The sequence below is a fragment of the Pristiophorus japonicus genome, chromosome 4, assembly GCF_044704955.1.
Source record: "Pristiophorus japonicus isolate sPriJap1 chromosome 4, sPriJap1.hap1, whole genome shotgun sequence".
In the NCBI taxonomy this organism is placed as follows: domain Eukaryota; kingdom Metazoa; phylum Chordata; class Chondrichthyes; family Pristiophoridae; genus Pristiophorus; species Pristiophorus japonicus.
This window is the reverse complement of record NC_091980.1, coordinates 297,642,485-297,666,609: the sequence shown is the minus strand read 5'-3', so window position 1 is coordinate 297,666,609 and position 24,125 is coordinate 297,642,485. Positions and strand designations below refer to the sequence as shown.

The following is a 24,125-nucleotide window of genomic DNA, read 5'->3' as shown; positions in this document are numbered from 1 at the left end:
TTCAAGACTGAGATTTTTGTTAGGCAAGGTTATCGAGGGATAGGGAGCAAAGCCAGGCAAACTGAGTTGAGGTGCAGACTAACTTAATTGATCTAGTTGAATGGCGAAGCAGGCTCAAGGAAGGTCAAGAGCCTATTCCTGTTCCTATGTTCCTGGAGCTCCTCGATGCAAGTTGATTTTTCCGGTCATATCCTATCGCCCCCAAATTAGTGCTCTAATTTACACAAGTGGAAAATACTGGAAGAGCACAAGAAGAAAAGGCAGTTGAACAGTTCAAATGTGGACTCCATTCTACATATTTCCAACATTTTCAGTTTTTGCAGTCCCACCACCAAGATGAAGCATCGCTAGGCTATGTATAGCACAGCTAGATGCAGAGTAAAGTTCCCTCCATTCTGCCCCAGCATTGTGGTTCAGCCCTATCTCGAGCATCCCTCTACTGCATCATTATGGCATTTTTTCATTTTGCATAAAAATCATCCACATTGCCAACCTGTGCCAAAGTTAGAAGCAGTTTTGTGATTTACGCCCATGCTCAATGGAGCTGGAGTGTGCCTGTCGCACTTATTTCCCATAGGATCCTTGCAGCCTGCAGACAGAGCGGACTTTTAATCTGAGCTGGAATTGAAATCGGGACCCAGAGGCAAAAGATCAGTGTTAAACACACTTTGCTGCCATCGCTAATAGTTTTATTTTTATTCTTTTGAAACTGGAAATCCAAGATTGTGATTTTTAGAATAAAAAGTTTACTTGCCTCGTGTAATCTTGCTACTCCAGAGATACCACAGTAAGCCCTGGTGCTGATTTTTGTGTCTCTCCTTGTGCTGAATATGATTGTTTTACAAAATGTAGCTTTACTGGCACATTGGCTGCTATGTGTAATCATTGGACATTTTTTTAAAATGTAGGTTTACTGGCACAGTCATCAAAGATGTCCTCAACATGGGTTCATACAACTACCTGGGCTTTGCTGAACGACGTGGCTTTTGTGCAGATGCAGCAACCAAAGCAACTATCCAATATGGAGCTGGTGTTTGTAGCACACGACAAGAAATTGGTGAGTCACAATATCTCAGGCACATATATCTCCAATTTCTTTAACTGGTCATTCAGCTTCTCGGAGAAAAAATACTGTTCATTCACAACAGCTGGGGGAAAAGATCTTCTATGTTGGAAAATAACTTTCTTTCCATTTACTACCTATTTGTTGCATAGGTGCTTTCAGGAAAACTATTCTTGGGGGAAACATGCCCAGTGACATGAACAGTTATACAGTGATGAATTTTTTCCAGCTCTCAAAGAATATTACAGCATGGGCTGCTTTTGGAAGAAATCATAGAAATTTTCAGTGCAGAGGAGGCCATTTAGTCCATCGTGTCTGACGGCTGAAAGAGCTATCCAGCCTAATCCCACTTTCCATCATAGGTGGTACCTCGAAACGAGGATGACTTGCTTCCATGCCAAAAAAAGGACAAGTTCACGTGTTTCAATGAAGGACCCGAACTACATCCTGAAGGGTGGAAGATGCCTGTGCGTGCATTTTTTTTTAACGTGGGGTGGCCGTTGCACACCAGCCACCACACTGGCTTGACAGAGCTAGGTCTTGGTCCAGTGGCAAGGGTTATCCAAGACGACTGGAGACCTGCTCTGCTGCATGGACCAAGTGCACGCACATGTCGCAGTGTGAGCTGGCCGGTGCTGCCCCTGGCCTTGAACTCTCTCCTCCCCTGGGCCCTGATCACATCCCTCCAGTCTCTCGCCGCTCCTTTGCCCCGACCGCGCTGCTCCTGCTGTATCTGCCCACGCTCCAATCACCGACCTGGATTGACCTGTGAGGGAACATCAGCGGAAGGTCTGGGCCATAAAAGGAGCGGCAAGTGGCGGCCATAGGCAGCGTGGAGGCATGCCACTACAAGGTACAGCACGAGCTGGTGCAGGAGGGTGATGGCTGTGAAGAGTAAAATGTCATCCCACTTTCCAGCTCTTGGTCCGTAGCCCTTTAGGTTGCGACACTTCAGGTGCACATCCAAGTACTTTTTAAATGTGGTGAGGGTTTCTACCTCTACCACCCTTTCAGGCATGTATTTGGATTTTTCACACTGCATCAACCATGCTCTTAGGGTGGGAAATCTTTGTGGGGTGATTTCCCTGTATCGATCATGCTGTCGTGGAGAGTCAGCTACTTGTCCACAAGGTGAAAGGGAAGAGAAATTGGAAGGCCTGTCCTCCTGTATCTCGAGTGCTTAATAGTAAATGTAGAATGGGAATGATGGAAAGCTGAGAAGGCGGAAAGCAGTTGGTTGGGGGCAGAAGGCTGTGGCATTGAGACTACAAGAGGGAGAGTGATGGGAAAGAACTGCACAAAACCTCCTTTACCTGTTTTTGGCTGCAGAGCTAGTCCTCTTTGGTTTTTAAGAATTATTTATCTGAACTAAGGTAATTTAAATTTAAATCAAGTCCTGCTTGAAAAACATTCCAATATCGGATGGAGTGAGGTGCATTGTTACTGCTGTTGTAATACAGGTGCAACGCCCCAAATCTGGAACTCCAAAAACCGGAATTGTCCATTTTGCGCATAGCTGATGGAGTCATCTGGAATTATTGTCTGAAAACTGGACATTTTTGAGGCAAACCCTGAATCAAAAGTCTGAAATCCTCGACCGAATTTGTGCCAGATTTCAGGGTTTGCCAGATTTCGGACCTCGCTGCTCAAAACCCGGCGTGGATACGGCCGAGGATTCCGGATTTCAGACTCTTGATTTTCTTGTCTGAAATCCAGAAAACCTCCAAAACCAAAACTGACTGTCCCGAGGATTCCAGATTTCGGACGTTGTACCTGTAATGTGCAATGATGACTCTTTTCTATAATTACCTTTTTTGTTTCAAACATAATGCGACCAATGAATTACATTGCAATGAAGTGACGGTGTTGCATGGGCAAGCGATGCATTTGCTACATGTGGTTACAAGACTTTTTAATAAATACAAATGTGTCCAGTGTTTGGATGTAGATACAAGATTAAATGCAAGAGTGGGACAAACGTTTTTTTTTACACAGGGTTGTGAGGCGCTGGAACGCTTCACTGGAGTTAAGTGATTGAAGCAGAAATCATCTCAACATTTGAGAATAGGTTAGATAGATGGTTGAAGGAAAGGGGAATAGAGATATGGAAACCGAGTGGGCCCATGGGATTAGGACTACTGTTCATGTGGAGGATAAACACCAACGCAGACTGGTTTGGCAGAGTGGCATGTTTTTGTGCTGATTTCTATGTAAATGCTTATACTGTAAAGAAGTTCCCAGAGCATGGCATGTTATTGGGCAGCTCTGAGTAACAAGAGTGGCTGCATTTTGTTCATGACATTGGGGTGACTTTTTTTTTCTTTTTAGATATTGTAGATGTACTAGGAAGGGATACACAATACTTTGTTCCTGAGTGACTCCACTACATGGACACATTCCCAGGGTGAACTTGCAGTTCCAGTTTGATGATCTTGCAGACCATTTAATAAGATGTGTATAGTGAGAGTAAAAATGTATTTTTTTTATACTGTGTTCAGTCAGTTGATACTGAACTGTGAAGCCACAATCTTGTGATGGTGCAAAGCTCTATTTCTGTCAAACATTCTCGAGCCAATCTTTGCTGTTTTTTGGGGGGGGTTTTCCTCTGGAGAATAAATGTTTTCCTAAACAACACATCCATGCAGTTGGTCGTCATCTGGTCCTTCCATCCTTGTGGTCTGTAGTGGTTACATTTAAGTTGATAGACCAAAGTAAAACTATGCTGCAATACCGCTGCTCTGCCACAAGAAGCGCTAAATCATTTACACGAGTAACTCTTGGAGAAAATTGTCTGATTGGAGTTATGTCAAAGGAAGAACTGTACTCTTATAAAATAATGCACATTGTACCAAAATGGAGGGCAGAACATTAAAATGTTAAGTTCAATTTCAAGTTCTGTTAATTCTATTCACAGGTAACCTGGACAAACACGAAGAACTGGAAAAGTTAGTGGCTCGATTCTTGGGAGTTGAAGCTGCCATGGCATTTGGAATGGGGTTCGCAACAAATTCTATGAATATTCCTGCTCTTGTTGGCAAGGTTTGTTAACTAATTTCTTGACCCAACCCTTTCTTCCCCTCCCCCTCCCCAAACAGCACCTCCTCAACTTCCTCCTTCTCTGAAGCCAGTGACTTGTGTTGGAGTATAGTGGTACAGCCCATTGGTACCTTACCCAAGCAACCAATGTCAGGCAATTTGACTGCAGCTAAAGTTGAGCTTCACATCAAGTCCACACATCTCTCTCCAGCAGGGGTAGAGATTAAGTGTCTGTCATTTTTTTTTTTAAAAAGTGGTTCACAATACCCTTCAGAAAGGGAACCTGTCATCCCTAGTGTGGCCTACATGTGACTAGTGATTGACTCTTGTAGCCCAGCAGCCCCACTCAATTGTGATTGGTTTGTCGAAAGTGGCCCTCCATCATCTCACTGCAACTTCCTCCTGAGCTCAGAACAATAAATGTTGCATATTTTGATAACCACTGGAATTGGTGCCATTTATGCAAATACTAGAGCTTTTTTTAACAGCTATTCATGATGAATTTGAAGTGCAAAGAAACACTGCTTAAATATCATTGGACATTAATGCCGAATAATTGCACACGAGTCTTGGGAGCTACTGCTAAAATGTGTTTACACTGTGCCGTGTTTACACTTTTTCAGAGTTTAGTTAGACCTTTGAATCCAGCCATCCTCTGGAGTCCTCTGTTGCCTGGAGATGAGAGGTACAGATCAGATCAAAAGATATTGATGTAACACCACAGTAATGAGCACCCTCCCTCCCTCTTAAAGCCAGCCCCAAAATTTGTTTGGTGGTTGAGATTTTCAGATTCACTCTGGCAGGTTGAAACACCTGCTCTCAACATAGTGTTGGCCAACCGAATCCTCAGATGTAACTCATCAAGCATCCAAACTTTTTTTTGGAGGGAGGGTGGGGGAGGAGGGAAATGAAAAGTTTAAATTCTTGGTTTCTCCTGTAGCTGCCCGTGACTTGCTCTGAGGTACCTTCAGTGATCTGAGTTGGTCATGCACAAATGTGCGAGAGCAGTCTAGAAACACCCATGTCCTTTATTCACTCCTCCTCCTTTGACCACAGTAGAGTGGTAATTTGGGCAAGTTTTACTACATTACAGGAATATTGCTTGTGATTTTATTACTTGTCGTTAAGGGGTGTATTGTAAATTGAATTGTATAAGAAAAGGATGTTAATTTTCCTGCTTTCACTCACAGGATATATCCCTACTTAAATAGTCGTCTTGTTTCCTAAAGGAATTGTGGGTTTTTATATTTGTAACAGATATAGTCTTGCAACACTGAAATACTTTGGTAATGCACCAATTTTTTCCTGATTTAAAATTTCTTGTGCATAACGAACAAAATTGTCAACATGTCATTCAGTTATTGCAAAATGTTTAAATGCAAGATGACTTTTCACCCTGGAAATCCTCCAGTTTTTTTGGAACAATACACGATGTGGTGTTCAGACAGCTGATATTGGGCAAATGCTTATTTTTTCCTACAGCAGGACTTGTATTCTGCAGTTGCATAATGACATCCATGTTGAGGGATTAACAATTGTAACGAAAGATTAATGACAATATAGTGATAATCAACAGTGGCTTGCTGAGCAATAACAATCTTTCTATATGTTGGCTTTTCTTATAAAGTGACTCCAGTTAAAGTATGCAAGAGCTTGTTGAACTCCATTTGGAGAGTACCTGGGAATAGTGTTAGTGTTGCCAGCATGCTGGGAGTTGAGGACAGTATTAGTTCATGCCCTCAATTCCTTGTGACTGGGTCCCAGTTTCAGCTGTGTTGGAACAGGTGTTCGGTATTTCCTTGCAGAGTGGAAAAAACAAGTCGTCACCTTAGGCTCTATTTTGGTATAATGTGGGAAAGATATACAATTTTCTCAAACTGAAGGCCAAATATACAATTTTCTCACTCAGTTCTTAGCAGGGTTTTTAAAAAAAAAAAATCATGAGGTTCTAAAGTTTTTTAAAACTGTTTTCCATCTACAGGGCTGTCTGATCTTGAGTGATGAACTAAATCATGCCTCATTAGTGCTTGGAGCCAGACTTTCAGGTGCAACCATCAGAGTTTTCAAACACAACAGTAAGTAGATCACAAACCAGGCTTGACCAATGCAGGCTTGATGGGTGAAGACAGTGAATGCCTTGAAATAAATGCAGAACAATGAATACCTGGGTATGAACTGCAAGGTTGTTCATTTTGTCGAGCAGTTTGCAAGCACCTGGACTCCAAGATTGCATTTGTTTTCCAGTCCCTAATGTCATTTGATATAACTTAAAAACTTCACAATCACAACTTCTGGGGCTCCCTGACATCTCGGATGTTTAGGCAATGAGTTGTTGAGCCACGCAAACGGGCGGCCCCCAGGATCAATTGGGTCCAAGTTTCCCCAGGAGTTGCTCCGTTTTTCTTTGGAGCTAATTAGATTTTTTTGGAGTAACTTAAAAAAATCGCAATTCTCCCCATTTAAGTTGCTCCAGTGTAAGTGAGTTAGTTAGGTTTTTTTAAGTTCATTTTTTTTTTTCAAAAGGGGGTGTTACCAGTCACTTATGACTGTTTTGGCCATTTAAGCAAGTTTAGCCAGCTAAAACTTACTCCAAACTAAGTTAGGCCAGAGTAAGTGGCCACTTTTGTATATTCCGAAAAACCCTGCGGTGAATTAAGAGATCAGCGCAAGTAGCCTCCAAGTGACAGTGTTATGATAGGAATGCTAGTTTTTTTTTTTAAATCCAATGCAGCGAGACTGGTCAGGGTGTTGTAGGTGCTATCAGCTTGATTAAACTGAGTGTATTTTTAGTAAAGATAGCTAGATATTAAAGTACTGGAAAATCTTTGAAGATTCTCTTCTCACTTCCCCCATTCCCTCCCCCCCCGCCTTTTTTGCCAGATCAAAACTCTCTTCCCCTCTTCTCTCTTCCCTGCCGCGCCCCCCCCCCCCCCCAACCAATCTGTCTCTTGTAGCCCTTGTGCGGCAGGCCACTCGGCCCGAGATAGGGACGGCGAGCGTAGGCCCCTCCTACACAGCCTGCATCTCTCACTCAGATTCTGGGGGCTAGGAGCTACTCTAGCGCGCATGTGCAGAGGTCCCTGCACTGTTTTCAGCGCCGGGGCCTGGCTCGGCCCCCGATTCCAGTAGCCACGCTATGCCACCATGGAGGAGAGGCTGGGGAGGGGTCAAACTCGGCCCAAAGATTTTTGGTGCCCTTGGAGTTCTACAAAAGCGGCGCACCTCTTGCGCCAGAAATCTGTACTGGCCAACTTTGGGCCCAGTCAAACAATGCTAAGTTAGCAAATCCTGGCCAAATGGGTTATGGATGCACACCAGTTAGCCTCATCTCATCTAGGTTAGAGAGGAAAATCAGCCAGCAATCCTGCTTCTGAGAATTCTGCTGGAAGTGGATGTATGGATATTGGGTGAGCGAGTTCTAGCTTGGCTATGAACCCTCCACCAGGATTGAATAATGTGTCTAGGTTCATTTATGAAAAATGGCCATTTGAGTCGACTATGCCCATGAAACAGTGGCCAAGCAACCTCTGTTTTGCTGTTCCTGGAAACTTGAAACATTTCCATGCTGTGATGTTGCGCCTCATGTTATTTAGGATGATTCAACGGTATTACTGCCAGTGATTTTCAGCAGTTTACTGATTCTGTACTCAGTACGAGTCATTGGAAATATTCTTTCGGTATTAAAATACATTCCAGAAGTGATGTATTTCATCTTCAGTAATTTACTTGGCACAGTTGGGTGCACATACTCCAATACAAACTGAAAATGCATGGAAATATGCAACAGACTCATCAGCAGCTGGAGTGGGAACATTTTGGGGAAGAGAGTCTTTATCAGAACCAAGAATTTTATATTTCTAGCGATCTTGGTTTTGTTTCACCAATATTTTGTTTGTGCTTACTTAAGGATGGGCTGAGATCTGTAGAAATAATTGAACATTTTCACACTTGAGGCAAGACAATTGGATTGTTAACTGATAGAAGAATGATTTGGTGAAAATGTTAAATTCAAAAAGCTAAATAAATCTCATTGCTTAACATGTGCTGAATAGTGACTGTTCGTCACTTATTGAACCAATTCACTTTGTCACCCTTTCCCCTGACAGTGCCTTGCTCACAGATTTAAGTGAAGTTGACATCATTGTTTTTCAGATGGGGAGGCCAGAGGCAAAAAAGTAATTTGATTTATTTTTTAAAAGGGGAATTTTAATAAAGTACCAGCGTCTATGAAAGACAGCATGTTCACAGGGTTATTAAGTTCATTTAAAAGGTGATTGTGAAGCTAATGGGTTGGAAATATATTCATTGTTTCATGGAGGAAGAGGGGAATTTGAATTGTAGTTCATGACCATCTTTCTGATGAGCATTTACATCACCAACAATTTTGTTTTAGCTAAGTTGAGATTGGGAGAGTTCCCGTCTATTTTGTTCCTTGTTTTTTTTTTTAATTCCTTCCTTATTTATTGCCCCATCCTTAGTTGCCCTGGAGAAGGTGGGCTGTCTCCTTCAACCTAAGCTGAACTGTTAAGTGAAGATATGCTGTTAGTCGTAATGATACAGTGGAACCTCATTATCCACAAGTTCCATAGAAGTTGGGGTTAGCAATATGGTGAAGAACTTAAGTGAAGTGGGTATTCATTAAAAAAAATTTTAAAACGCTAATCTTTTCAGAACTGGTTTCAGCTGCCATGCTGCTGATATTTAGCCTCGTATTTTGAGAAACCAGTCGGGTTTAGGTCTTGCTATCAGTCAAATGCTGAGGACAGCACAACTTGCAAGCAAAACTGGCAATCTTCCAACAGGAAGCTGGTTCTTTTGTGTTTGATCAGCCTGATTGCTCATCTGCGTTTATCAGTATTGTAGACCAATGGAATTGGTGTTCCTTTTTCAATGCTGTACTACAGGGCAGTTTATTTAATACCTCAGGCACCAAGTTTGATGTTTAACCATATTTTTAAGCAAAAAATTGCACTGCACTTCAATGAGCTTGCTGATTATTTGGTTAGATAATGGAGTATCGGCCAGTTATAGGGTTTGCTTCCATTGTGGATAATTAGCATTCCACTGTTCTGGTAAAGATGGTGGCAGATGTATGGAAGGAGAGGGGAAAGTGTTCATTGACAAATGCTCAATTGTATGTGTAGATTATATTGCAAGCCTCAGCATTTAATGGTGAGCCACAGTATGGCTGGATTATTGTACCACTACCTAAGGGAGTAGATAGAATCTATTTCCACTGGTTGGGGAGTCAAGGTCAAGGGGACATGGTCTAAAAATTACAGCCAGGCTTTTCGGGAGTGAAGTTAGGAAACACTGCAAAGGTGGTAGAAGTTTGGAACTCTCCTGCAAATGCCAATTGATGCTAGGTCAATTGTTAACTTTAAATCTGAGATTGATCAATTTTTGTTAACTAAAAGGGATATGGCTGAAATGTGGGTATATGGAGTTAGATCACAGATCAGCCAGGATCTCATTGAATGGTGGAACTGGCTCGAGGGGCTAAATGGCCGCCTCCTGTTGCTGTGCTCCTAAGGAAGTCATCTTATTTCAACTAACTTGTAGGGCCCAAGTTGCCACATGATTTGTGCCTGATTTTTAGGAGCAACTGGTGGAGAACGGACTATCTTAAAAATCGCAATTCTCCCCATTTTTTTCCTGCAGTTCTAGTCAGGTAGAACAGTTCCACTTTGGAACAGAATTTTTTCTTCAAAAGGGGGTGTGTCCGGCCACTGACGCCTAATTTCAAAGTTTCCAGTGAAAACATACTCCAAACTAACTTAGAATGGAGCAAGTGAAGATTTTTGTAGAACTGAAAAAATACCTGTTCTACACATTAAAAAAATCAAGCGCAGGTTACAAATTAGGCGTCGAGAAAGAGAAAATTCTACAATAAATCCTTAGTTATACTTATACAAATAAATCCAACCTGAATAAAAATTTATAAGCAAAGAAAAGATTAAATAAACCATGTTCCTACCTGTGTGAAAGTTCTTCAGGCAGGCCTTTAGGAAGCGGTTTGCTGTTGGGACCGAAGGCTGAACGGGCCGGGCCCGAGATTTCGGGCAGGGCCCGTCCCCAGCACGAGAGAGAGGGAGCTGGCCGTGGGAGGAGCCTTATTCGGCCAGGGCTAGGGGTTGCGTGCTTCGGGCCCTCCCACACAGTTTCGGGTGCCTGGAGCTACTGCACTTGCGTGCCCACTGTAGCGCGCATGTGCAGAGGTCCCGGCACTGTTTTCAGCGCAGGGACCTGGCTCCGCCACCCTACAGCTCCTGCTGTGCCGTGCCGAGGACATGCAGGGAGGTGGAGAATATGGAGGGTTTTTTAGGCGCACTTTGTGGCGTGAAAAATGGGCGCCCAGCTCGGAGGGGCGCCCGTTTTTTATCGTGTGGAAACTTGGGCCCCTACAAGTGCAGTAGGCAGGATACTGCACTGAGTATTCTGGTTATTTTATCCCATGTTCTCTCACTGGATATATGAACAATCAAAACTTGTAGTCATTAAAACTGGACACTAGTTAATCGTGCCATTGATTTATCAAAAAGTTAGATTAATATTAGCCATGACTGGAATGGATTCTCAGAAAATGACAGTTGAAATCCATTCTTGCTTAACTACCGCCACAATCTCTGGCCTGTAACATAGCTACCCTAGGCATAAAGGAATCCTCAGTCAACCTAGTTTGTTTTTATTGTGAAATACTTAGCTGAATTTCAGTTATTTTTACATTGCTCACTAATCTTTGAAAGTGGGTATAATCCCATCCCTGTTGCAGAAGGCACAGGGGCTGTTTGCAACCAAAAGAAAATTGAGCCAAAATGGAATAAAACTTCCCCACTAATTGCATGGCATAAAGATACACACTTGATTTGCAATACTATTCTCTGATCTCTGGATTGGCATTAACTTAAAAACAGCAGAAGTTTCATAGCATGGCTACCTCATCAGACATGTGTCTTCATCTTTTAATGCTACCCTGAGTTGTACAGTTTTAGTTCAGGTACTAATTGCTAACTTTGCCACTAGCAGAGATTTTCCCTCCATTTAAGCGACGTCATTCTGTGATTAATTTGACCCTGTACACTCAGCATCTACAACTTTTAATATAATGTTGCCATTTTAGCCTTGGATTTAAAAATTGGTCAAGGTGGCTAAGTTGCTTTCACCTCTAGAACCAGATTTGGATAAAAGTGATAACTTGCCTGGAGGAAGGGCATTACATGAATTTAATTTGGGCATTCTCAGTCCACTTCCTCATAGGTAAATGCCCACAGCACAAAAGTGCCCCAATTTGCCATCAGTCAGGAATCTCACTGAAATGGAAAGTGTAGCACTGGTGCAGCCAGAGTACTGAAGCACACTGGATCAGAGTAGAGGGAACTTTATTCTGCATCTAACCATCCTTGTAGTTGACCAAGCAGTTCTTGAAGCTGACCAAATGCTTGAAACAAGAAATGGAAATGTTCAGTCCCAGCATTGACATCTTTCACCTTGATGATCAAAAAAATTTAATTTTACAAAACAAATTCAAGATGCACATTATCGGGGCTATTGTATTGATCAATGCTATCTACTGCCACCTGTGCTCGAGTGTTCTCGCTCGCTCTCAAGTTCTCCTGGTGTCCTGACCAATATTTATCCCTCGACCAGCATCACACAAACTGATTAGCTGATCATTATTTCACTGCTGTTTGTGGGATCTTGCTGTGTGCAAATTGACTCTTGTTTCCCTACAAGTGACTACACTTCAAAAGTACTACATTGGCTATAAAGCGTTTTGGGATGTCCTGAGGGTGTGAAAGGCACTATAAATGCCAATCCCTTTTTTTGTTTCCTTTTTACCATTGGCTGAAGAGTAGGATAGCAAGACAGTGAATCAAGTAGTGATTAGGTGATGCCAAGTTTGGGTTTCTGCAGGATGAAATGGGGACAACACATTTGACTGACGTCCTGGCCAAGCCACCTTTTGCTGCTTTTAGATTGCACGAGGAAGTGAAGATATTGCGCTAAGCGTAAAGCACTTGTGCACCATCCTTTCTCAGGATATTCCCACTATATATTGGATAGAATTTCAATTTGTACAAATGCTCGTGATGAGAGCCTGTGATTTAATATGTTTGGAAATTCATGACTGTTTGTGAATGTGGCTTGGTAAACAGCTGGGAATTGTGCACCCGTGCTTTGTGTACAGGATGTATGATCCTGTTACTCGTAATATTTATATAATCATATGATACAGGTGACTCAATGTTTGTTTTATTTTATTGGTATCCCTTTCCCCTCGAGTGTCTCCACTGTAAACCTTTCCCAATGGAAAGAACAAACTTGAGACCACCACCAAGACCCCCTGTCAATACTACTGTACAGCCAGTGAATAGAAAATGTATGAGAGCTTCCCAGGATGAGAGCCCCCACATGTTTTTCTCATGGAAAGCATCTAGCCGCTAACCAGTTTGTATTGGGTAACATTACCCTGCTGCTCTGTATGTGTAACATGCAATAAATTTGTTAAAGAAAAAAATGTACAAAGTGTAACTTGTTAGATGGCAGATGATGTAATTGTCAATGTTTCAGTCAACTGTAGTGCCAACAGAATTATTACATGGCTCTGTTATATACTAATGACATGCTGCACATTGTGTGAATATAACAGGACTAGCAAAATCCTGGCAACTTGAAGCAGCAGAGGGAAGGGTTTACCCAGCTAGCTCTGGCTGCAGCTAAATCTGAGGAATAATTCTCTAGGAGTTAGGAGACAACTGGTTATTGAAATATGATTGTATAGCCAAGGGATCTTTGCTTTACTGTCCTTTTCCTTTTATCCTCCTTTTTGTAGTTCCTGTCAGCCATTAGTGGATAGGGGCTTCCTTCTCCTAATCCAAAAACATCCCTTCATCTCAAATCTAGTCCCTTTCCTTCCAGTCTCATGGCCAGTTGATTCCCCTTCTCCTGATTGGTCCATGAAAGAAATAAACTGGAAAGTCAGGCCTCTTTTTTTTAAACTTCCCTGCACCCTTCTGATATGAAGACTAATTGATAGAGATTGACTGCCATGATTAGTCGACGATTCCATTTTTGAGCTTAGCACTTACTCGACTGCCAGGTTGGTAGCCTCTTCGTCTAGCAGTTCCTATGTGAGAGGAGGGTCATACAGCAATAAGCATCATTGGGTGAAGTGTGGAGTCAATACAGAGTGGTCTTTGAGCTGATCTAAATCATTACTGTACAAGGCCAGATACAAAGGGATTTGAGAAAGGCCTCCTGCCCTCCAAGGCAAATGCACTCCGCAGGATTAGAGTAATGCAGCATTAGCTCGCCCCTTCCTTCCTTCCCTCTGCCACCCGACCCCCCCCCCTCTCCACACCAACCACACAAATCCCTGTCCTCGGTCAAGTAATACACAAGCAAAGGCAAATAAAGTGCTGCAAATTGCAATAAAATTATAAGCTAATGAATGGCAGGTTGTATAAATGCCATGTTTAACTACACAATGCTATCAAGGAATTGTTAGTAACTAGCTAAATCTGAATGAACAGAGATCAGCATAGGAAGAATAGTAGGCCATTCAGTTCCTCGAGCCTCTTCAGCCATTCAGTTAGGTCAGGGCTGACCTGTATCTTCACTCCCATTTACCTGCCTTGGTTCCGTAACTCTCAATACCCTTGCCTAACAAATCTATCAATCTCAGTTTTTAAATTTTCAATTGACCTCAGCAATTTAGGGAAGAGTTTTCCAGATTTCCAATACCCTGTAATGATCTTCCAGATACTGTAGTGGAGGCAAAAACACACATCATTTAAGGAACAAGTTACTGGAGGCAATGTGGGTTCTTTCTCGGTAGAGAAGCTGCAATTGGCTGACTGGCTTTACCTACCAATATTGAACTAAGGTTAAGCTCAAATTCTCCTTTTTATTCTTTGAATTTGGCTTGACATTTTAAGGTAACAATGAGGACTTTTTCTGTGGGCATCCGACAGCTGACCATGGCTGAAAGTGAGAGCTAGATTATCAATGGATGTTTGTTTAATACCAACTGCATAGTCATTACAATGCTTGTATTATTTTCAGACATGCAGAGCTTGGATAAATTGCTGAAAGATGCTATTGTACACGGGCAGCCTCGAACTCGCAGACCGTGGAAAAAGATCCTCATCGTGGTGGAGGGAATTTACAGGTACAAGCACAAGTCCTTGCATTGAGTTACATAATCCAACCTGAAATTAGTCCTTGTGTGCTTTGCAGCGTGTTGGCCAAGCTGCTAAGATGCTTTTGCGTTCGCTGCCTTGCGCATTTCCTGTACCACTGCCTGTTCCACCAAATCTTGTAATTGCAAAGCTGACATTTAAAAATGTCCTGAGATCACCTGTTCAGATGTCACTTTGATCACTAACAACAACAAACATTTATATAGCACCTGTAAAGTAGTAAAATGTTCCAAGGTGCTTCACAGGAGTGTTATCGAGCAAAACTTGACACCGAACCCCACGAAATTGGGAAATAGCTTGGTCAGAGAGGTAAGTTTTAAGGAGTGTCTTAAAGGAGGTAGAGAGGCGAAGAGATTTAGGGAGGGAATTCCAGAGTTTAGGGCCTAGGCAGCTGAAAGCACAGTCACCGATGTTGGAGTGATTTTAAAATCGAATATGCAAGATGCCAGAATTAGAGGAGTGCCAAACTCTGAGGATTTTAGGGCTGGAGGAGCTTACAAAGATGAGTAGGGGAGAAGCCATGGAGGGATTTGAAAACGAGGAGGATGATTTTTAAATCCTCAAACTTGCCTCCAGCTTAGTGCTGACTTCCTGCATGAGAGCTGGGAGTTTGACCAAGGTAAGAGGGTGAGTAACTGATCTGGCTCTGGAAGTCCCTACTGAATCTGAATTTTGGCTGCAGGTGTCCAAGCGTGGTCATTTAAATTTGCCTTGGCACATTGATATTCTTAGCTGATTGAGCTGGACCTCTGTGCCGTTACCAGACGCAGTGTTGCTGCTGGTTATTTAGAGGTGAGAATTTCTGCCTTCCATACCTCCGCCCCCCCCCCCCCCGGAACACACCTTCCTCTACTCAAGCCTATTGTGCATTCTACTCCCTTCGCCCCACCATTAATAATCATACTTTCAACGGCCTTGGTCCCACCTTCTGGAAATTCCCCCCTCAAACTCCAAATTACACCACTTTGACCAATCATTTTTTTTCACGCTGCTAAAGGACCGTGGGATGTTCTTCTACATTAACGACTATGTAAATACAAGTTATAAGAACAGAAGAATTCTCTTGATTTCCCCTAGAGCCCCAATTCCAAAGATTCACAACCCTCAGTGAAGAAATTGCTCCTCGTTTCAGTCTTAAATAGCTGACCCCTTATCCTGAGACTGTGCCCCCTAGATCTAGACTCCAGCCAGGGGAAACAGTTTCTCAGTATTTATCCTATCAATCCCCTTCAGAATCTTGTATGTTTCAATGAGATCACTGTTCATTCTTCTTAACTTCAGAGTATAGGCTCCATTTCTCCTTGTAGGACAACCCTCTCATCCCAGGAATCAATTGCTGCTTTTTTTCCTCCCCACAGGTGGGAGAATGAGAAGCCTGTTAATTGATTTTTTCTTTAAGTTGCAAAAAATTCCAGGTAGGGAGAGTGCATTTTATGCGATGCAAGTATTTTCACTAAGATATTTTTACCTACCGTGCCCGTCTTCTTGCCTACCTCCCCTCCCATGCGTACACTTTTCCTTCCCCTTTAATTTGCGCGAAACTAATTAGCTCCCAGTGGTATTTTTTTTCAGCTGAATGCCAATTTGTCTCAGCAGCTACTATCCTCCTATCTAAAGATAGCTTGTTCCATCCTTTGTGGCTTCCCATTTACTGGCATCACTCTGATAACAAGCAAATGTTGCCTCATAAGTAACAAATAACTCAGAATTGCACAAGGGCAGCAGCACAGAAAAGGGCTGTGTCTAAATCACCCAGTATATTTGTTTTCATGTGAATGTTTTAAGTTAAGAGGGAAAGAAAAAATAACCAGTCATTTTATTGAAGTTACATTCTATTTATCCCTCCCTTTTAAAATGCACATTCTGAAAATAAGTAGTACTTTAAAAAGGAGTTGCTATTAAAAATGCAGCTCAGATCTATTGAGTTTTTTTGTTAGTACAGATGCTTGCTGTTTGCATTGTGTGTATGACAGTCTGGCTGTAAGTTTGATACTAGCATTGAACTGGAGTACAAGTGAAAGTAGAATTTAGCAAGTAATTGCTGCAAAGTTGCGGTCCATCAACATGTTGACATGTAGCTACCGTCAAGACAAAACTAAACTGATCAAATCTCCCATGTCTGTTGCCAAGATCTTCTAGCTAGCTCCTTCAGATTTCGCACATTCTAGAGTTTCACATACAATGAAGAGCTTTGTCAACAAATAGGGTAGCCATTTTGCTTACAACCATTTTCTGTAAACAGCACTGATGTGTTTTGGCCGGGGCACTGGGGAAACTCCTTGTATCCTCTCCGAATACTGCCGTGAAATCGTTTAACGTCGGCTGGAATTACAAGAAGGGGTCGATGGGGCCAAGTGATGGTATTGGATGTCTGCCTGCATTGTATACTGCACTGCTGAGCAGTTTTAACCAGCCGATTAAATCGCTGCTTGGAATGTTGGTGGTGGTAACTAGAATGTTAATACTTTTGATCTTTACTGTCAACCCAAAACAACATGGAATGGAGCACTGCCCAGCTGTTCAAAGTGCTCACGGGCTCTTTGATTATATGCTGAAGTTCCAGAAATTGGTTTGCAGTCGTAAACGGCTGACTCCAGAAGGGCAGGAGTACTATCAATTGAACCAAATTGCTGCTATTTGTAATGAATGGCTTACTATGAATCCCAAGCCATAATCTGAGTTTGCAAAATCTCAAATAGAAACAGAAAATGGTGTGTAAATACAAAGTCGGTTTGTCGTCATCTGGAAGGGCAAGATAAGTTAACACATCACAATGTCAGTTCTGAAAGGATTACATACAGGCCTGTCTTTTTCTCATAGTTTAAGAACCTTTGCTGGGTTTTTTTGCATTAAAGGTTTTGGATAAATACAAATGATTAAAGTTGCTGATGGCCATATTTTTAAATTGAAGTGACTGTGTCTGCCCGCACCCCACACTAGAGGGGTAGTGCTGGACAGGCTAATGGGACTCAAGGTAGACAAGTCCCCTGGTCCTGATGAAATGCATCCCAGGGTATTAAGAGATGGTGGAAGTTATAGCAGATGCATTCGTTATAATCTACCAAAATTCTCTGGACTCCGGGGAGGTACCAGCGGATTGGAAAGCCGCTAATGTAATGCCTCTGCTTAAAAAAAAAAAAAAGGGGCAGACAAAAGGCAGGTAACTATAGGCCAGTTAGTTTAACATCTGTAGTGGGGCAAATGCTTGAAACTATCATTTAAGGAAGAAATAGCGGGTCATCTCGCTAGGAATAGTGCAATCAAGCAGACGCAGCATGGATTCATGAAGGGGAAATCATGTTTAACTAATTTACTGGAATTCTTTGAGGATATAACGAGCATGGTGGATAGAGGTGTACCGATGGATGTGGTGTATTTAGATTTTCAAAAGGCATTCGATAAGGTGCCACACAAGGTTACTGCAGAAGATAAAGGTATGTGGGGTCAGTGGAAATGTATTAGCATGGATAGAGAATTGGCTGGCTAACAGAAAGCAGAGTGTTGGGATAAATGGGTCCTTTTCGGGTTGGAAATCGGTGGTTAGTGGTGTGCCACAGGGATCGGTGCTGGGACCACAACTGTTTACAATATACATAGATGACCTGGAAGAGGGGACAGAGTGTAGTGCAACAAAATTTGCAGATGACACAAAGATTAGTGGGAAAGCGGGTTGTGTAGAGGACACAGAGGCTGCAAAGGGATTTAGATAGGTTAAGCGAATGGGCTAAGGTTTGGCAGATGGAATACAATGTTGGAAAGTGTGAGGTCATCCACCTTTGTGGGGGGAAATAAAACAAAAAAAGGGAATACTATTTGAATGGGGAGAAATTACAACATGCTGCGGTGCAGAGGGACCTGGGGTCCTTGTGCATGAATCCCAAAAAGTTAGTTTGCAGGTGCAGCAGGTAATCAGGAAGGCGAATGGAATGTTGACCTTCATTGCGAGAGGGATGGAGTACAAAAGCAGGGAGGTCCTTCTGCAACTGTATAGGGTATTGGTGAGGCCGCACCTGGAGTACTGTGTGCAGTTTTGGTCACCTTACTTAAGGAAGGATATACTGGCTTTGGAGGGGGGTACAGAGACGATTCACTAGGCTGATTCTGGAGATGAGGGGGTTACCTTATGATGATAGATTGAGTAGACTGGGTCTTTACTCGTTGGAGTTCAGAAGGATGAGGGGTGATCTTATAGAAACATTTAAAAATAATGAAAGGGATAGACAAGATAGAGGCAGAGAGGTTATTTCCACTGGTCGGGGAGACTAGAACTAGGGGGCACAGCCTCAAAATACGGGGAAACCAATTTAAAACTGAGTTGAGAAGGAATTTCTTCTCCCAGAGGGTTGTGAATCTGTGGAATTCTCTGCCCAAGGAAGCACTTGAGGCTAGCTCATTGAATGTATTCAAGTCACAGATAGATAGATTTTTAACTAATAAGGGAATTAAGGGTTATGGGGAGCGGGCGGGTAAGTGGAGTTGAGTCCACGGCCAGATCAGCCATGATCTTGTTGAATGGCGGAGCAGGCTCGAGGGGCTAGATGGCCTACTCCTGTTCCTAATTCTTATGTTCTTGTGTGTGTGTCTGCCCCCGTGTGTGTCTGTGTCTGCCCCCGCCCCCGTGTGTGTGTGCCCCTGTGTTTCGCTTGCAAAACGTGGTAGGAAAATCTAGTTTCTATACATTTCAAGTATGATTGCATCGAAATGCTATGGAGGTGAATTTGATCCTTTTTCTGTTTCCCAAAGGTTCCTTACATTAATGTATTGGGCTGAATTACATCTCAATGGTGAGAAGATAGGAACATGAGTCGACCATTCAGACCCTCACGCCTGTGATCAAGTACTTCTGATACAGGGAGGGAAAGTTGGGCTGTGCTATCAGTGAGCTCCAGCTGGGCTAAGGGAATCAGGTTTTAAGAGAACAGCCTCCATTTGTTTGGCTCTTGTGCTTTTGCACTCTGTCAGCCGTCAGTCTCAATGGGCCCAAGTTTCCACACGATAAAAAACGGGTGTCCCTCCGAGCTGGGCGCCGGTTTTTCGCGCCTAAAACGGCGCCTAAAAAAAAACTCGCGATTCTGGAGCATTCTGCAGTCCCTTGTCTGCCTGGCGGGGCGCCCAGGGGGACGGAGCCTACACTCGCGCCGATTTTGTAAGTGGGAGGGGGCGGGTACTATTTAAATTAGTTGTTTTCCTGCCGGCAACGCTGCGCGTGCGCGTTCGCGCATGCTCAGTGTGAAAAAAACATTGGCACTCGGCCATTTTTGTAGTTCTTTGTAGCTGTTTAATTTTTTAAATTTTTTTAAATAAAAGCACATTGCCATCAGCACTTGCAGCCTTCTCACTGTCCTCCTCCTCCCTCTCCCCCACCCACCCGCGGGAAGAACGGGCGCCTCCCCTCTCTCTTCCCTTCCCCCCCCCCCCCCCCCCCCCCGGCGGGAAAGAACGGGCGCCTCCTCTCTCTTCTTCCCCCCCCCCCCCCCAACGGGAAGAACGGGCGCCTCAGGCTGACTGCAGCATTCTCCGTGCCTGAAGCACTTTCTCACAGGTAGGAAGATGGTTTATTTAATCTTTTCTTTGCTTATAAATTTTTATTCAAGTTGGATTTATTTGTATAATATTTGTAGAATGACTTCCCTTCCCCCCCCCCCACCTCGTTCTGGACGCCTTATTTGTAACCTACACATTAAAAAATCAGGCGCAGAACAGGTTTTTTCAGTTCTACAAAAATCTTCACTTGCTCCATTCTAACTTAGTTTGGAGTACGTTTTCATTGTGGAAACGTTGAAATCAGGTGTCAGTGGCTGGACACGCCCCCTTTGAAGAAAAAATTCTGTTCCAAAGTAGAACTGTTCTACCTGACTAGAACTGCAGAAAAAAAAATGTGGAGAATTGCGATTTCTAAGATCGTCTGTTCTCCTCCAGTTGCTCCTAAAATAAAAAAAAAAAAAAAAAAAATTAGGCGCAAATCATGTGGAAACTTGGGCCCTAGGTATTTTGGGCTCCACTATAATCCAGCACTGGCTCCCTGTATTTACATGAAGCTGTAGTCCCTGGTAGATTGTTGGACTCTTAGTTTTGTGGGTGGATGTGTGATGCCACCCTACTTGGGTTATTTTTACCATGGAATGCAGGAGGACTGAGAGATCTACAGTGCCTACTGTTGCCTATACTCCTCCACGGTCAGAGTGCTGTAAGAGACACTTACGAGGTCTTGGGGGAGCTCACCTACCTCTTGACTGGTGTGACACTGTGCTTAATGAGAGGTTATATTTGCAGACTTCCCTTGTGCCGTTGTGTCCAGATTCAGTGAAGCTCCAGCACCATCGAATCAGCATAACTTGCAACAGCAAAACCTGTTGACATTGGGAATTCACATGTTAAATGTTGACATAAGCGTAACAGGAGAAAATATAATATGTGGACCTGAAATACATTTGTCTGCAAGTTATTAAATATCTGATAGTTGCTACTCATTTAAATTCAAAGGGCTCTTTTAGACAGGGCTGAAAATAGTCAAGTTAGATAAGAGTTGGCTTTAGCAGTGTTCCTTTTTTTTTGTTTCACAGTATGGAGGGCTCCATCGTCCGCTTGCCTGAGATAGTGGCTTTAAAGAAAAAGTACAAAGCTTATCTGTACCTGGATGAGGCTCACAGTATCGGGGCTCTGGGGCCCACAGGCCGAGGTGTGGTCGAGTATTTTGACCTCAATCCCAAGGACGTGGATGTCATGATGGGAACCTTTACCAAGAGTTTTGGCGCAGCTGGTGGATACATAGGTGGCAAACAGGTACGGCAATTGGTCTGAGGCTTTCCCTGTCAAACCTTTCCACGGCAGTTACTCTAAGCATTGCCTGGACTCATGCCATAGGTGATCCAGTATTTGCAGATGGAGTGCCTGCCTCCTAGCTAGCTGGTTATTGGTTTACATCAAGGAGCTGCTTCTCTCTTTGCATTTCTTAGGCAATTTAACTTCCATATAGTCCTTTCAAAATCTCGCACGTGCGCAGTTTTTCTTATTTAAAAGCCGGCACAGGAGCTACAGAGTGCTATGCGGCCACGCAGCTTAAAGGCAATATTGATCCAGTGCACTATTAATCGGCCAGTCAGCCTGGTTCACTCCATTTAAGGTAAACCTGCCAGCGAGGCTTGGACTTGTTCCGCTCAATCCCAAGTAACAGCGATCCAGTACCCTAACTGGCAGGGTGCTCCCGATGTAAGCAGCATGCTGCTTATTCCAAGCACTTCATTGGTAGACTGCATGGTTTTGGTTGGTTAAACTCCAGCATTGTCCCCTGCACGCACTTGGGTCCCTAAGCCTGGGCTCTGCTTAACTGGCACTGCGCCCTTTGGGATGGGTAAGTGGAATGTCTCCCAATGGGGCAAGGAGTGGGTAAAGAGCTGTTTACTCCATAGCAGGCATGCAAACCATCTGCACGGATTTCACAATACCGTGGTTTGGATACTCTTAAATGTGGTGATGGGTTAATGTGCATGTCGGGCATTCAGCTAACCACAAAAATAATGGCCACTAAGGGCACTTGAAGCCCTGGCTCAGATTTTCTAACTCTGTTTTTAAAAAAAAAACATGGATCAAAAAAAATCTGCATTTTTAAAACTACATATTGTAAACATTTAGAACCATGAGACTCCTTTAATAGAGCTATGGGTTACCAGCCGATGGTGTTTTTGGCTGCAGGGTGTTGGTGCACAACATTGCCACCTCCTGGCTATTACCGGTAACACCACTGCGAAATTGTCTTTTAATTTTAACACTTTAGAAATCCGAAACTAAGCACCTAACCTCAATCTTAATCATGCGTAGATTGCAACTTTGGTTACCCAGCTAAATTCACCATACTACACTCCGTCACAGATCTGTGAGATCACTTAAATTGGTTGTCTTCAGAAGTCACTGCACTTTTAGTGATGTATGAAGCACTTGAGATATTTCAACAGTAATAAATGCAATGTTGACATTAATGGAAACTTGAAATAATCGCTAAATGCATTCCAGTTCATAACCCCCCAAAAAAACTGGTTTCATTTTGCATGCAATCTAAAGTTGCTGACTGGCACTTGAATGTATTGTAGAACATAAAAATTGGGAGCAAGAGTAGGCCATTCGACCCCTCGAGACTGCTCTGCCATTCAATAAGATCATGGCTGATCTACCTCAACTCCACTTTCTTGCACTATCCCTTGATTCCATTAATATCCAAAAATCCAATCAATCTCTGTCTAATATACTCAGACTGAGCCCCCACAGCCCTCTGGGGAAGAGAATTCCAAAAATTTACCACCCTCTGAGTAAAGATGTTTCTCCTCCTCAGTCTTGGATGGCCGACCCCTTATTCTGAGACTGTGACCCCTGGTTCTAGACTCCCCAGCCAGAGGAAACATCCTCCCTGCATCTACCCAGTCAAGCCCTATAAGAATTTTGTATGTTTCAGTGAGATCACCTCATTCATCTAAACTCTAGAGAATATAGGCCTAGTTTATTCAATCTCTCAACATGGGACAATTCCCCTCCATCCTCTGAATCAGTCTGATGAACCTTCATTGCACTCCCTCTATGGTCAGTATATCCTTACTTGGTTATGCAGACCAAAACTGTACACAATACTCCAGGTGTCGTCTCATTAGGGCCCTATATAATTGCAATAAGATGTCTTTATTACAAGGGAATTTTGAGTAGAAGAGTAAAGGCCAACATACCATTTGTTTTCTTAATTGCTTACTGTACCTGCATGTTAACTTTCAGTGATTTGTGTACAGGGGGACACAAGTCCCTCAACACCAACATTTCCCAATCTCTGTCCATTTTAAAAAAAACTCTGCTTTTCTATTTTTCCTACCAAAGTGGATAACTTCACAATTCTTCACATATTCCATTTGCCATATTTGTTCCTATTCACTTAGCCTGTCCATACCCATGAAGCCTCTTTGCATCCTCCTCAACTTACATTCCCACCTAGCTTTGTATCATCAGCAAATCATTGTGAATAGCTGGGGCACAAACACTGATCCTTACAGCACCCCACTAGTTACAGCCTGCTAACCTGAAAATGGCTGCCTTATTCCTACTTTTGTGTTCTGTCTGTTAACCAATCCTCAATCCATGCTGGTATATTCCCCCCAATCCCATGAGTTCTAATTTTTGTTTAATAACCTCTTGTGTGGCACCTTATCGAATGCCTTCTGAAAATCCAAATCCACCATGTCCACTGGTCCTCACCTAGCTATTCCAGTTACAACTTCAAAAAACTCAACAGATTTATCAAACATGATTTCCCTTTCATAAATCTGTTAACTCTGCCCAATCCTATTATTTTCTAAGTGCCCTGTTACCATGTCCTTAATAGATTCTAATAATCGATCCCTACTACTGATATCAGGCTAACTGGTCTGTTCCCTGTTTTTTCTCTCCTTCCTTAAATAGCGGGGTTACATTAGCTACCTTCCAATCTGCAGGAACCGTTCTACGATCTGTGGAATTTTGGAAGATGACAACCAATGCATGCACTATCTCTATAGCCACCTCTTTCAAAATCCTAGGATGTAGGCCATCAGGTCCAGGGGATTTAGCGGCTTTCAGTCCCATTAATTTCTCCACTATTACCTTTTTACTAATTTATCTCAGTTCCTCATTCTCGCTAGACCCTTGGCTCTCCAGTATTTCCAGGAGGTTTTTTGTATCTTCTGTGAATTCAGGCGCACAGTATTTGTTTAATTCCTCTGCCCTTTCCTATTCCCATTATAATTTCTCCTGTCTCAGCCTTTAGAGGACCCAAATTTACTTTTGCTAATGTTTTCCTTTTTACATATAGA

At 42.9% G+C, this 24,125-nt stretch overlaps 1 protein-coding gene across 2 annotated transcripts in view; it reads left to right on the top strand.

Moving 5' to 3' along the window:
* Positions 1-24,125, top strand: part of LOC139263476 (serine palmitoyltransferase 2-like) — a 206,951-nt gene that overhangs the window by 102,663 nt on the left and 80,163 nt on the right. For both annotated transcript variants that reach the window (XM_070879615.1, XM_070879616.1), the window contains exons 4-8: positions 909-1,057; positions 3,978-4,102; positions 6,081-6,174; positions 14,165-14,270; positions 20,865-21,084. In XM_070879615.1, the coding sequence (XP_070735716.1) occupies positions 909-1,057; positions 3,978-4,102; positions 6,081-6,174; positions 14,165-14,270; positions 20,865-21,084 (694 nt within the window). The remainder of the gene's footprint in view (positions 1-908; positions 1,058-3,977; positions 4,103-6,080; positions 6,175-14,164; positions 14,271-20,864; positions 21,085-24,125) is intronic.